Below are 13,192 nucleotides of genomic sequence, written 5' to 3' on the forward strand. Positions count from 1 at the left end.
TGGTTGAACATTCATTTAAACTCTGGACTCTGGTGATAAACTTGGTCTCTACTCAGACGTAAACTTTCCTTCTTGACTTTGTGTAAATCAGAAATCTGTGCATGTATGTTTAATATTTAAGTTCATGTTTGAAATATACATGAACACATGTGCGAGTACTTAATATAGAATTTTAAATGCACACACACTCAGATATGCAAAGATGTAAACGACACACGTGCTGCACTCGAGGCTGCCTGTATTGATTATCTATTATTAATTAATATTGGTAAAACTCTCACAAACCAACCTAATGGCTTCTGATGCCCATCAAGCACCAGATCCTGACATTAGAGAAGCTAATCTGGCCTTTTTGATTTTAAAAAAATGATTAAAATGATTGTAAAAACACCTGCAGGTTCATTTTTGGTTGATTAGTTGCATCAATCATATTAAGGTCTGAGGTGTTTATGTGACTGTAAAGATGTGTCGTCTGCAAACGTTTGTCCCCTGAACAAATGACATATCTATAGATCGTTATTTAAACTTTAAACTTGCACAATATACAATATATGTCGAAATAAATGCGTCCAGAGGAGGTAAAACTTCAGCGTCAGACTGTTCGTTCGCCTCCTTTACTTTGACGTATTGATTTAAATGCACTTAAGAGCAGCCGTGTAACACAAGAAGCAGAAAGAAGCCGATGGAGGCGACACGCAGCGAGGCCGAGGTTGAAGGACGTGGACGAAGATGGACGGCGGGAAGGTGACAGTTGACGGGTATTTTTAAATGAAGATGGGGGAGGAGGCGGGGGGAGGCAGGGCAGCTGAAAGCAGAGACGCCAGCCTCATGTTTCCTGTTAAACCTCCATCTGTGATATTAGAGCTTCGGCTCGTCCTCCGACTCAGACGGAGCTCCTGCAGGACGACCTCTGATCAACGCCTCGGAGCCGCAAACCCCCCGAACCGACCGACGGCCGCTTCCTGAAAACTTCTTGTCAGCGAGGAGCAGCGGGACGGAGCTCGAACCCGACAACCCTGCAGCTCCGCGAGCTAACTCCTGATCCAACCTCCACAATCTGCAATCTTCTCTATAATTATAAACGTCCCGATCTGAGTCATTTAATATTCAGCATCCGCCCATATCGAGTCCCAATCTGATCCCATCGTCCGACAAAACACACCTCAAGTACAGTCAAGTTATTACAATAATACAATACTTGAGGGGTTCAGTGCCAAAGCGGGCCAAACCACGAAACATCCAAAGATGAGTTTTATGTTCTTCTGATCAGTGTTTATGGTCTACCAGTTGGTGGCAAAGTGGTCCAACCAACAACCCACTAGTAACGTCACGATGCCACTTTAAAGTTTGGCCCATGAAGGTTTTGGCTTGAAAATTTAGGTTCAAACTGGGCCGAGCCACAGGAACCGCTGACCAGTACATCGCAGGTTGTGTTTGTGATTCAAGATGGCGGACAGCAAGCCTCAACTGGTAGGTACGGTGAGGTGAAACAACTTAACTAACCACCACCAAGCATCTATTTCTACCCCACGGTCCTCAGAAGTTCCTCTAGTTCCTGATGAACTCTTGAATGTTGCTCAACAAGACAAACCTGGAATCAGTTTTGGCCTCCAGCAATCAGAAAGGTAAGATTAAAGCTTAAATAAGTCATCACGAGGTAGCTGTTTCTATCTCTGGACGGTGTTGGAACATCTTTGGACGCATCTAATGACTCCTCCAACAACCAGGATTGTTGGAAAATTCCGACCCCATGTTTGTCTAAAACCAGTACATGTGGTTTGGACCACTCTGGCACCAACCCCCTACCGGATCTCTGCAATGCATTAAGAAAAAAACTGCATTTCTGCCTCCAATCTGTTCCATAACGTTCTGTAGGTGTTCATGAACTTCCTTGTAAAGCTCCAGTAGGATGTAACGTGTAGTGTTTGAGGATGTATTGAGGCTCCACAAGCTCCAAAAGAAAACCTGTATTCTCTACATGATGTCAGTAAACATATCGTAGACCAACTGTAGTACCTGGTTGTTCCACCAGGTGGAGCCTCTCACTGCTTAATCCAGTAGAGACCAGAGGAGGCGTCACTCAGACTACAGTTCATGTTGGCAGCAGAGTGCATTGTGGGAGTTCAGCTAGTAAAGGGTCACCATGACAAAGACTAATGAGGAGTTAGTGACCTCCGACCAGAGTTTTGGTGTTTAAGTCAAACTGGACTCAACCAGATCAGCCTTCCTGTGTCCAGCAACATATCAAACACAACTGTCTTCACAAGCAGGTTGCTGCATTGCTAGGATCGTTCTTCTTCATCAATCCCATAATACTGATGCTTAAAGCTGGAGACAGAAAAAAATCAAACAGAAACCAGATCCAGGTTCAGACTGTGACTCCTGGATGGATGTAGAACTGATCTGGTGTCAGGTTCTACCAGAACCCAGATGTGTTCTTCCTCCTAAATGTCATGTGTCTATCTGCTGTACTGATGAAGTTCTGAGGCTCAGAAATTACGGAAAAAGTTCATTAAAGTGATCAATGTGGACCCTCCTCTGTGGACTTATTTCAGATTTGGACACTTGATGGAGAATATCTGAGCTAAGACAGAGCATTAAGTTGGCCCTGAGGATACGTGCTGCTGCTGCACAAATTAACATAATCTTTGATGCATTTTGATCTCTTTAGTCTAATTACTGTAACATATAAATGTGCCATAAAGGATCAAAATATCTCCTCCATAACTCCAACAGTCTTCATGCTAAACACTTCCGCAGTGGTCCCTTTGAAAACATCGACTGCTCGTCGAGTAATAAACTAATTATTGAAAAATACTTTGGCATCAGTACGTAAGAAATGAATGCATTTGCTGACAGAAACAGTGTGGGAACATTTTTTTGGAATGCAGTGTAACATGTTTGAAATTGAAAAACAACTTTATAATTAAAGATATTATTATATTTAAATTATTATATGACCAATAAATTCTACATCAAAATCTGAAGACTCATTCAAGATTTTTACTTGTCCAGCAAACACGATCGGAAATATAAATCAGACGGAACCGGAGGTGTTTGAATCTCAGCTAACATTTTCCAGGCTTCCAGTCTTTGTGCTAAGCTAGGCTAACGTCATCCTGGACCTGCAGCCACCCAAGAAACTCAATATTCTCATCTAACTCTAGAGACAACGTCATGAAGATGAAACTAGAATCAGGTTAAATAGAAGTATAGAGGCACCAGGACGCTTCCCTGGGGAACTCCACAAGTTACAAACTTCACATATCAGCTGTTTTACATCGATCTGTTCTTCCTCCTTCACCGCCTGACTTTTCTCTACACCAGAAAGCCTGAAGCTGCTGCCGTCCACGGCTGTGTTAGCCTCACCTTCGATGGGTCTGGGGACAAAGTGTGAGCAGGGTTTGGTCTTCTTCACTCGGTTTCCCTTCATGATGACTCCGTCCTTGTTGAGGCCCAGGAACCAGGCTCGGCCCGACTCGTGCTGCCGGTACAGCGTGGACGAGTAGATGACGTAGTAGTTCTCGAACACCGACTCCTTGAACTTGCACTCTGCTGTGAACACATCCTGACGCACAGAAACAGAGAAAACAGGAAGTTTTTATTCATCATAAACCAGAAGTGAACTTTTTTCACACTTTGTTTTGCCTGAAACCTCACAACTGAGTAGGGAGGCACATTTAAAACAACTTTCTTAACCGATGTCTGGCGGCGTTATCAATCGGTAATCGGATAATAGATGAAATCTAATGGACACTTTTCAATATTCTGATAAAGTCATTTTTAAGAACACACACTCAGGAAATGCTGTTTTGGTTAAATTTGTTTTGTTCAGTTAGTTTTCAACACATGAGCTCTGATTAGAGGTCATTAACTGTCAACTGTAGTCTGAGTGACGCCTCCTCTGGTCTCTACAGTATTAAACAGGAAGAGGCTCCACCTGGTGGAACAACCAGGTACTACAGCTGATGTATGATACATTTTCTGACATCCGTGTTGCTGGTTTTCTGCCTCATCAGTTGATGTTAGGGATGTTCTGTGTCCAAACCAAAAGTGTAAAAGGTAAGTGAAGAAACTAATCCAAGGAAACTGAATTAAAAGATCTAAAAGGTTACCAAAAAAAAAGCACTAACCAGATGAGCCTAAGGTAGAAGTTGGGCAAGTTAACCAGGTAACAAAACAGGATTCAAAGAACAAGCCGGAATCAGAATGAGGAGAACCAGGAGGTGAAAATGTGGTACGAAAACAGGACAAACCGACAAAAGACAAGAAGACGCGGGACTATTTATAAACCGAGAACTGATTAGAAAGACTCAAGTGAAGCTAATGAGGGCGTCTAACAGAGCAGGGAAACCGGACAAAGGCAGGAAGTAAAAAAACATCAAGTGATTATCAGTCTGACTAATTATCGAGGCATTTTTCTAGTAATCGATACGCTAGGCTAAGGCTATTAGCTGCGCCTTTTAGCAGTTAGCACTAGCATCTTTGTGAAGTCAGATCAACTTCACAACTCTGTTCTAACCGACAGACGTCTTTCTAGCGGAGACACAACCCGCAACAACTGACAAACATCTCCACAGATAGGGAGGCTAACAGCTAATGGCTAACGGCTAGCGGCTAAGTTAGGAGGCAACAAAGATTAATGTGAAACTGCGTCTGAAAAATAGTAACTAATCATGTTTTAAGATGTGGACAAAGAAAGGTTATGAAAACAGGAGCAGCAACCGGGGTGTTGATTGTCAAACTTTTAAAAATAAAAGAGGAAACAACGCTCCAACAAATGATCACAGTTTAATAAAAACCTTCCCCGTGAGCTGCTGTGAGAGCTGTTGAGAATCCATCATCGCGACGCGCCGAGCCGCTAACGAGGCGCTTCAAACACCTTGAAGGTGTCCGGATCGATGGCGGGTCGGTTACACGTTTTTAAAATGACGGCACATTCGATTTTATGTTGTTCATCTGAGCGTGAGGAGGGACATCCATCATTTATCGGCTCGCATTTAAAAGCGAACCATCAGCGCTACACGTCGGGCTCAGCGGTAACACTAGAGCTGCTTTGTTCGCTGCCGTCATGTTAAAAACACAAAGAGGTGAACGGGATCCTATTTGTGGAACAGGGTCGCGTATTTATACACTTCACAGCTTTGCTTTTACTCTCCTTGTTGTGTGCACGAGCTTCTGACTGTATCATCTGTGTTTCATGTGGCTTCGAGTCCTTTGTGCTGCATGTTGGGCTTTAATTCTGCTCCAGAAATAGAGATTACTGCCAGTGTTATCTACTTATTGTGCTTCTGGAGGTGGGAATTCAGGATTTTAGCAACATCTTGGAACCAGTGAGCCTGATTCCATGTAGAAGGATTCCCTAAAGCTCCAGGGTGACACGATTAGAGATTTTGTACTGTTTTTGTCTTAAAATCGAATTATATTGCAGCATTACTTCATATTAAACTGTAAAACCTGAAAGAATTGTTGGATTTTAACATGTTCTCAGGTTTTCTCTGCGAAAAAAAACCCACCAAATCTGTGCTTGTCAGTTAAAATTTTGTCAAACATTAACCGTTCGCTGCAACCAAATTCCGTAAAAATCAGAAAATTCAGCGATCCTCGACGTCATGACCGACTCGGCTGCAGCCAACAGACATGTAGAGAAAATTGAGGGAGTTTTCAGCTGAACTGCAGCCAGCGTTTCCACAGAGCAACGAGGATACGAGCGTGAAAACCAAAAAAAAAAAAGTAAATAAGGTTAATATCTGTAGTATGTGGAGCCTCCATGACATTATTTAGTCTCTTTTTTGGGTTAAAATCTGGATTTAAATACTGTTTTTGCATCATTTATCAGCCTTTTCTCTGCTCTGTTGAGGCTTCCAGACTTTGTGCTAAGCTAGGCTAACGTCATCCTGGACCTGCAGCCACACAAGAAAGTCAATATTCTCATCTAACTCTGGAGACAACGTCATGAAGATGAAACTAGAATCAGGTTAAATAGAAGTATAGAGGCACCAGGACGCTTCCCTGAGGAACTCCACAAGTTACAAACTTCACATATCAGCTGTTTTACATCCATCTGTTCTTCTTCCTTCACCTCCTGACTTTTCTCTACACCACAAACCATCCTCCACCTGAAGCTGCTGCCGTCCACGGCTGCGTTAGCCTCACCTCCGATGGGTCTGGGGACAAAGTGTGAGCAGGGTTTGGTCTTCTTCTCTCGGTTTCCCTTCATGATGACTCCGTCCTTGTTGAGGCCCAGGAACCAGGCTCGGCCCGACTCGTGCTGGACGAGTCTGATCTGTTGAGTTAAAATCTCACTCTGCTGCTGTTTGAAGTCCCAGTTTAGCACATTGAGCTTCCTCCAGGTATAACAGGTGTGTGTGTGTGTTTGTTGTGTGTTTGTCCTCTGAACAGGTGGTCGAGTCGAGCCAATCAGAGCAGAACAACCCCCCACGGATCACAGACACCTGTTCTAATGTTTAATTCTCCAACCTGGAGACGTTCAATCTGCTCGATTCGAGGCCGTTCTGAACAGAAACAATCAGCAAATCGACCCCGAACTGTTGACGCGCCTCAAAGTTTCAGGTCTGAGCTGTTTAAAGGGATTAATGACGACTAAAGCGGACAAGAAGTAAACGAAAAAGATGCTTAAAATGAATAATACTAGAAGAAGAAATCAAATAAAACTAGATAAACAGACAAACTGTAAATAAGAAGAGTTTAGAACCTGACTTTGACGTTATTTTACAGATTAGTTTGTTTGTTTAGTTTAATTTCTGATGATTTTCTGTAAAATCACAGATTATGTGCAAATTAACTGTTAAACTGTAACTAATGTCCACATTAAACATCAGTGCTTTCATTTCATATTTATAATGTGAGACCATAAAATTACACATGATCTCCTTCACAATAAAAGTCCTCAATCTTCTTTACAGGAAGTCAGTTTTGCTGCTTCACAGTAAAAGTCCTCTTTTTACTTCACAATAAAATTACACAGTAAAAATATTATTTTACAGACATTTGTCATTATTTTAATTTTTAAAAAAACAACAAAAAAACCCATCTAATTTAAGGATAGAAAGAAGCTTAACCATTCAGCTGTTATTTTTATGTTTCACAGTTTGGCTAAATTACAGATAATAACGAGTAAAATCACACAACAACAAAAAACTCCCAAAACATTAATATAAATGGTAGATGTTTAAAAAAATCTAAAACTTTAAATCATGTCCACGTCAAAAATCTGCATTTTTAAAAACAGTAATTTGATCATAAAACTACAGTTTGGCTGCATTTAAATCAACTAAAGGTGTCACTATTTTAGGAGTATTTGCCTTATTAATAATAATAACAATAATAATAATAATAATACATACGTTTTGCAGAGCGCTTTTAAAAGAAACTCAAAGACGCTTTACAAACAAATCCATGCATAATGTATATTTGCCACTACCTTCAATGTTTCTACAGTTTTTGATCGTTGCATTATTCCATCATTTCTGACATATTTCTTATTTCAACCTCCTGCCAGACTTTCAGACAGATGACGACACAGAGGAAGAGGAAGAGGAAGAGCTTCAGGAGGATGACGAGGAAACAGAAGGAATAAATGATGAAAACAGTTTTTTCTTCCCTCCCAGCAGGAATCCTGCGTCTCGTATTCTAACATGTGATGGTTGAGGTAAACAGCGCTGAGACGTGTCGGCCTCCAGCTTCACTCTGCTGCCGCTGAGGCTGGTTTTATGTAACTGAGCAGAGACGACGAGCAGCAGAAACATCTCACTGCAGCGCTGCCACGAAGGCTCAGGATTCATCTGTGATCTGGATTTTGATGCATCATTCGGCATCAGTGAGTTCAGAGAAAACGAGGCTTAAAGGCTCCAAGTGGAGCTGAAGAGCAGCTCAGTGTGGAGGAACAACAGCAAACAGCTGGAGGTGAAGGATTTAGGATTTGTTGATGCTGAGTCGTAATCTGATGATGTTTTCATATTAAATACACACTTCAACACATTAACGGCATTAAAATCAATCCAGTGCACATACTGAACACCTGCACAGCTCTGCACAGACTACATGTCTGCACTGAGTTGATAAGACAAGATGTAATAAGATATGACAAAGCAAGCTAAGCTAAGCTAAGCTAACGTAAGATAATATCAGACCAACAGCAGGTGTTCAGGAACCTTCATGTAAAGCTCCGATAGGACATTCTGTCTGTTTAACTAGTCATAGAGCACTTCTGTAGCATATAATGGCTTCTAGGAAGAGCTCAAGACAAGCTAAGCTAAACTAAGCTAAGCTAAGCCAAGCTAATGTAAGATAAGATAAAATAATAAAAGACCATCAGTGTAAGGCTCCGGTAGGTAACTGTCTAACTAGTAATAGAGCACCATGACAGATAAACGCTTCCAGACAGAGCTCACAATGAGCTAAGCTAAGCTAAGCTAAGCTAAGACAAGATAAGCTACGATAAGATAAGAGAGAACTTCATAAATCTTGAAGGAAATTCTTGTGCCAGATATTGCTTCAAAAAAGTTACATAACACGAGAATAAATGGAGCGGCGAACAGAACAGCAATAAAATATAGATACGATGCATTAGTGACAAAAAAAAAAGTTCAAATAAGACGAGAGCAAAACTGTCAGAAGTAATTCTGATGTATTCGAGTAACGTTACACATGAAACTGAAAGGAAACGAAAGCTGGAGTTCAGGAACCTTGTAGGACACTGTCTGCTGTACCATAGACCAGCTGCAGTACCTGGTTGTTCCACCAGGTGGAGCCTCTCACTGTTTAGTACTGTAGAGACCAGAGGAGGCGTCACTGTGGAGGTTAGCTAGTAAACCATGACCAAGACTTCTAGTTAATGACCTCCAACCAGAACCCGTAATGAGTTTGGATCCAGGTTGAGTATTAAAGGTTCTCATGTTCTGATAACAACGGAACAACTGAAGGTTTCCCATGAGGCCTCAGCACGGGTCCAGCCGAGGCTTCTGGGAAACAGAACCAGGATGGGATAACGTGGTGTTTGTTAACACGGGAGTCGGACTGGATGTCGTACACAGAGAACACATCGCATCGCTTTAAAGTTTGATGGAGGCAGCAGACATGAATAATGGATGTCAGATGGACGAGGCGGAGCAACAACAACGAGCGCCGATCGTTCCATTATTAACGGCGCCTTTTAAACCGTCTCCAACCGGAGCTTCAAAACACGACGTTAAAAAAGCAGATGTTTCCTCTGAGAAGAATCCGATCCACGAGATAACGTGAGGGTTTGAGGGAAACGTCCTGAAACAGGATCGACTGGAAACGGAGTCGAAAATAAAAGAGAAAGTTTCTGTCTGGTCCGAATCATTCAGTCAGAATGTTTAAAGAAAGAAGAGAAGTTAGTCTCTGAAAGCTGCTTCACAATAAAAGTCCTCAATCTGCTTTGCAATAGAAGTCACCTATCTCCTACACAATAAAAGCCCTACAGCTAATTCACAATAAAAGTCCTCAGTCTGTTTCACAATTAGTCAGTTTAGCTGCTTCACAATAAAAGCTTCTGTTTTCTCGTCACAACAAAAGTCATCTTGCTACTTAACTATTAAAGTCCTCTCGTTGCTTCAAAATAAAAGCCATCTAACCACTTCACAATAAAAGCCCTTCAGCTCCTTCACAGTAAAAGTCCTCTTTTTACTTCACAACTAATGTCATCTCACTTCTATGATAAAAGTCCTCTGCCTGTTTCAAAGTAAAAGCTTTTTAGCTGCTTTACAGTGAAAGTCACCGATCTCCTTCACAACAAAAGTCCTCTGTCTACTTTAACATGATCGTGCTTCAGCTGCCAAACAAAAACGTCCTCTAAGTACTTCACAATAAAAGCCATTTATCTACTTCACAATAAGAGTCATCGATCTACTTCACAGTAAACGTCCTCTATTTACTTCAGATTAAAAGTTGTTGCATCACCAAAACAAATCCCTTTACTTCAAAGTAAAAGCCCTTCCTCTGCAGTTGCTTCAAAGTAAAACTTGTATCACCAGTAAAGTGAGTTTAAAATCAAACTGAGCTCCATGTTTGGGGCATTTCTAAAATCTTCTTTAAGCTGAACAGAAACCTGTGAACCTTCACAATAAAAGCCTTAGCTGAGCAGGAGGCCGTGGCGCTGAGGGCGGGGCAGCGTTTCTTACTGATGTGTAGAGGAATCCCTCGGCGTTCATGGCCACGTACAGTCCAGCCTTCACTCCCTGGATGGCCACGACCCGCAAACCCACCGGGATCAGGTTGAACAGGGCTGCAGGGCGAGAGACACAGAGGGAGACAGGGAGGGAGGGAGAGAGAGAGAGAGGTTAGTACAGAGGTAGGAACAGCTGCTGGTAGGTGCATTAATACTATATATATACAGTATATATGTAGCTACCACTCTTAAACACTAGATTAGATTAGATAGAACTTTATTGAACAGCCTGGTGTGTAGGTGAGTATATAAAATATAAATGTGAATCAAATATATAAATATAAGATGAATAAATACACATATCAATAAACATAGGTGTATATATACAATAACTGAGCACCATCTATAATCTATGACACTCTGTGGACTCAAACACTTACAATCAGGACCTTAAAGACAAAAGAATCAAATAAAAATCATTAAATGTGCATTTTTTAAAACAAATTTTTCATTGCAGCATCATTTTTTATTATTTTTTCCCCACAAAAGCAGCAAAAGCACCATTTCCCCCCCAACCCACCACTTATTAAGTTAAATGTCATGATTTAAGCAAACAAACTGGTATTTACTGGTTTACAAAAAGTTAAAATCTGGACCTTAAAGACAAAAATGTCCCAATTAAAAACCATTAAATGTGAAATTTTTGAACTAGTTTTCATTACAGACATAAATATATTTATGTCAGTTTTTTTACTTTAATGTTTTTGTCATGAAAAGTCAAAAATAATATGAATATATATCAAATCAGTGTCGTTATTAATCACTGCCACAGACGGTTATAATAATAAAGAATCACCTGCAACTAAATTCATTCTAAAAAATAAAACACAAATTCAATTTTTGTTCTACTTTTTAAAGAAAATTAACAGCGATGTCAACAAACGGGCATTTAAAGAGAAACAATCCTAAAAAATAATTCATATGTTTTTTAATTATGATCTGAACTGATGCTGGTTTAAAGTATTTAATCAGAAAAAGTAGAAATTAGATTAATTTATAATATTTCTGGTCGTGTTTTTGCTGCAGATGTTTTAGTCTTTAAGGTCCTTCAGGTTTAGAATCGGTGTTAAAAACCTGAAAATGACTGAATATTGTCTCGTTATGATCAGAACCGACCTAAAAGTGTAAAAGTAAACTAATGCAAAATATTTCTGGTCGTGTTTTTAGTCTCTGAGCTCCTCAGTGTGAGCTTAAAAAAATAAAAAATCTTCATCAGAATCAGTGTTAAATACCTGAAAATGAATAAATAATCTGGTTATGACCAGAACTGATGCTGGTTTAAAGTATTTAATCAGAAAAAGTAGAAACTAGATTAATTTATAATATTTCTGGTTGTTTTTGCTGCAGATGTTTTGGTCTTTAAGGTCCTTAGAGGGAAAAAAATAAATAAATCTGCATCAGAATCGATTTAAAAACTTGAAACTTGCTGAATATGTTCTAGTTTTGATCAGAACTGATGTAAAAGTGTAAACTGAAGCTGATGTTCAGTGTTTCTGGCGTCTGAGCGTCTTTAAGGTCCTCAGTGCGACTCACAAACCGACGCCAGAGGATTCAAAGTGCTTTTGTCGACGTTTCCCTTCAGACTAATAAAAGACAAACGGACAGGAATCCAGCTGCTGTCTTCACCTGTGTGGGTCCACACAGTAATCCCATTACAGCCTTTCAGGTCGTGGGTTCTGCGCCGCGCTGATGCGACGCCGTGCAGCCGGCTGATAAAGGAACGAGGCTGAACAACGGACGGAGTGATGGGAGGTGATTTAATCCTCGGAGAGCTGCAGTGTGGGTGAGGACGAGGAGGTGGAGGAGGAGGAGGAAGAGGCCCGTGGCGATGGCTGCTGCTAATCCTCCTTTATTTAACGCTGAGATGATCTGAGCGAGAGAGAGAGAGAGAGAGAGGGGAATCCAACACATCTCCTCCTCCTCGTCTTGTCCTCCTTTTCCTCCAGAACACAGGATTTCAGCAGCAGAAGCTCTAATCCTGAGCAGGAAACGTGTCCGAGCAGCAGCCGGGTCGGTCCCGGACGGTGAAGCGTGTTCTGGACGGTGTTTCCTAAAACACGGCCGAGTCAGAGTGCTTCTTAAAATAACGCGTCTTCATGTTGAATTCATCGCGTCACGGTTTAGCAAAGTGAGCTCTAATGGAGTCGGATGTTCTCCTGAAATCCAGAACCATGTTTCTGCTCAGCTTCATGAATATTTACGTCCTCGTCGTCGTCGACGACCGTGTGAGCAACCAAACGGCTAAAAATAAAGTACAAGGGAACAAATGGATCAAAGCAGATGAACATCAAGCAGCAGGTTCTGTCACGTTTTTACTGTGATATAAAGTTCTTGTAGATATTTACAGATGTTTTCTCTCTGATCTCCAACATCTGGCTGCTCTGTTCACTGGTTCTGAGCCGTGCTGCCTTTAGTTGATGAATTTCTCAGCCTCCAGTCGTCCAAAATGATTTGAAACTCGTCCAAAGTGACATTAAATGGTCCAAAAACGAGTCGAAAATGGTCCAAAACAACTTAAAACTGTCTAAAATGCCTCAGAAATTCTTCAAAATTACTTGAAAAGTGTTGAAAGTGATTCTTTTTCAGCCTTTATGGACAATTTCAATCATCGTTGACCAGTTTTAGTCCAGTTTTAAGTCTCTGTTCGTCTCATGTTCCACCATCAGCTGGATGGATCTCCAACAACATGCTCCTCTGTTCTCTGGTTCTGATCCGTGCTGCATTTACTTATTGATCCAGTAGGTTGGATTTCCCTCTCAGACGATCTAAGATGGTCCAAAATGACTTTATAAATGTCTAAAATAACTTGAAATTAGTTTCAAATGCTAATGTTTGAGTCACTAAGAACAATTTGTCATTTTGAACCATTTTAGTCCAGTTTTGAGTCTCTGCTTCTGCTTTCTCAGCCTAAAATTGTGCAAAAGTATTTGAAACTTGTCCAAACTGACAGTAAATTCTCCAAAAACGAGCCAATAATGA

The 13,192-nt window shown here is 40.9% G+C and overlaps 1 protein-coding gene across 1 annotated transcript in view; it reads right to left on the reverse strand.

Moving 5' to 3' along the window:
* The window catches only part of LOC103361213 (fibroblast growth factor 12), a 24,911-nt gene that overhangs the window by 1,504 nt on the left and 10,215 nt on the right, over positions 1-13,192 (reverse strand). Inside the window, exons 2-3 of the mRNA XM_008287240.1 lie at positions 10,167-10,270; positions 3,370-3,568 (exon numbers count right to left, since the gene is read on the reverse strand). Coding sequence (XP_008285462.1) covers positions 3,370-3,568; positions 10,167-10,270 — 303 coding nt within the window. The remainder of the gene's footprint in view (positions 1-3,369; positions 3,569-10,166; positions 10,271-13,192) is intronic.

The sequence above is a fragment of the Stegastes partitus genome, unplaced genomic scaffold, assembly GCF_000690725.1.
Source record: "Stegastes partitus isolate 25-593 unplaced genomic scaffold, Stegastes_partitus-1.0.2 Scaffold491, whole genome shotgun sequence".
Classification (NCBI taxonomy): domain Eukaryota; kingdom Metazoa; phylum Chordata; class Actinopteri; family Pomacentridae; genus Stegastes; species Stegastes partitus.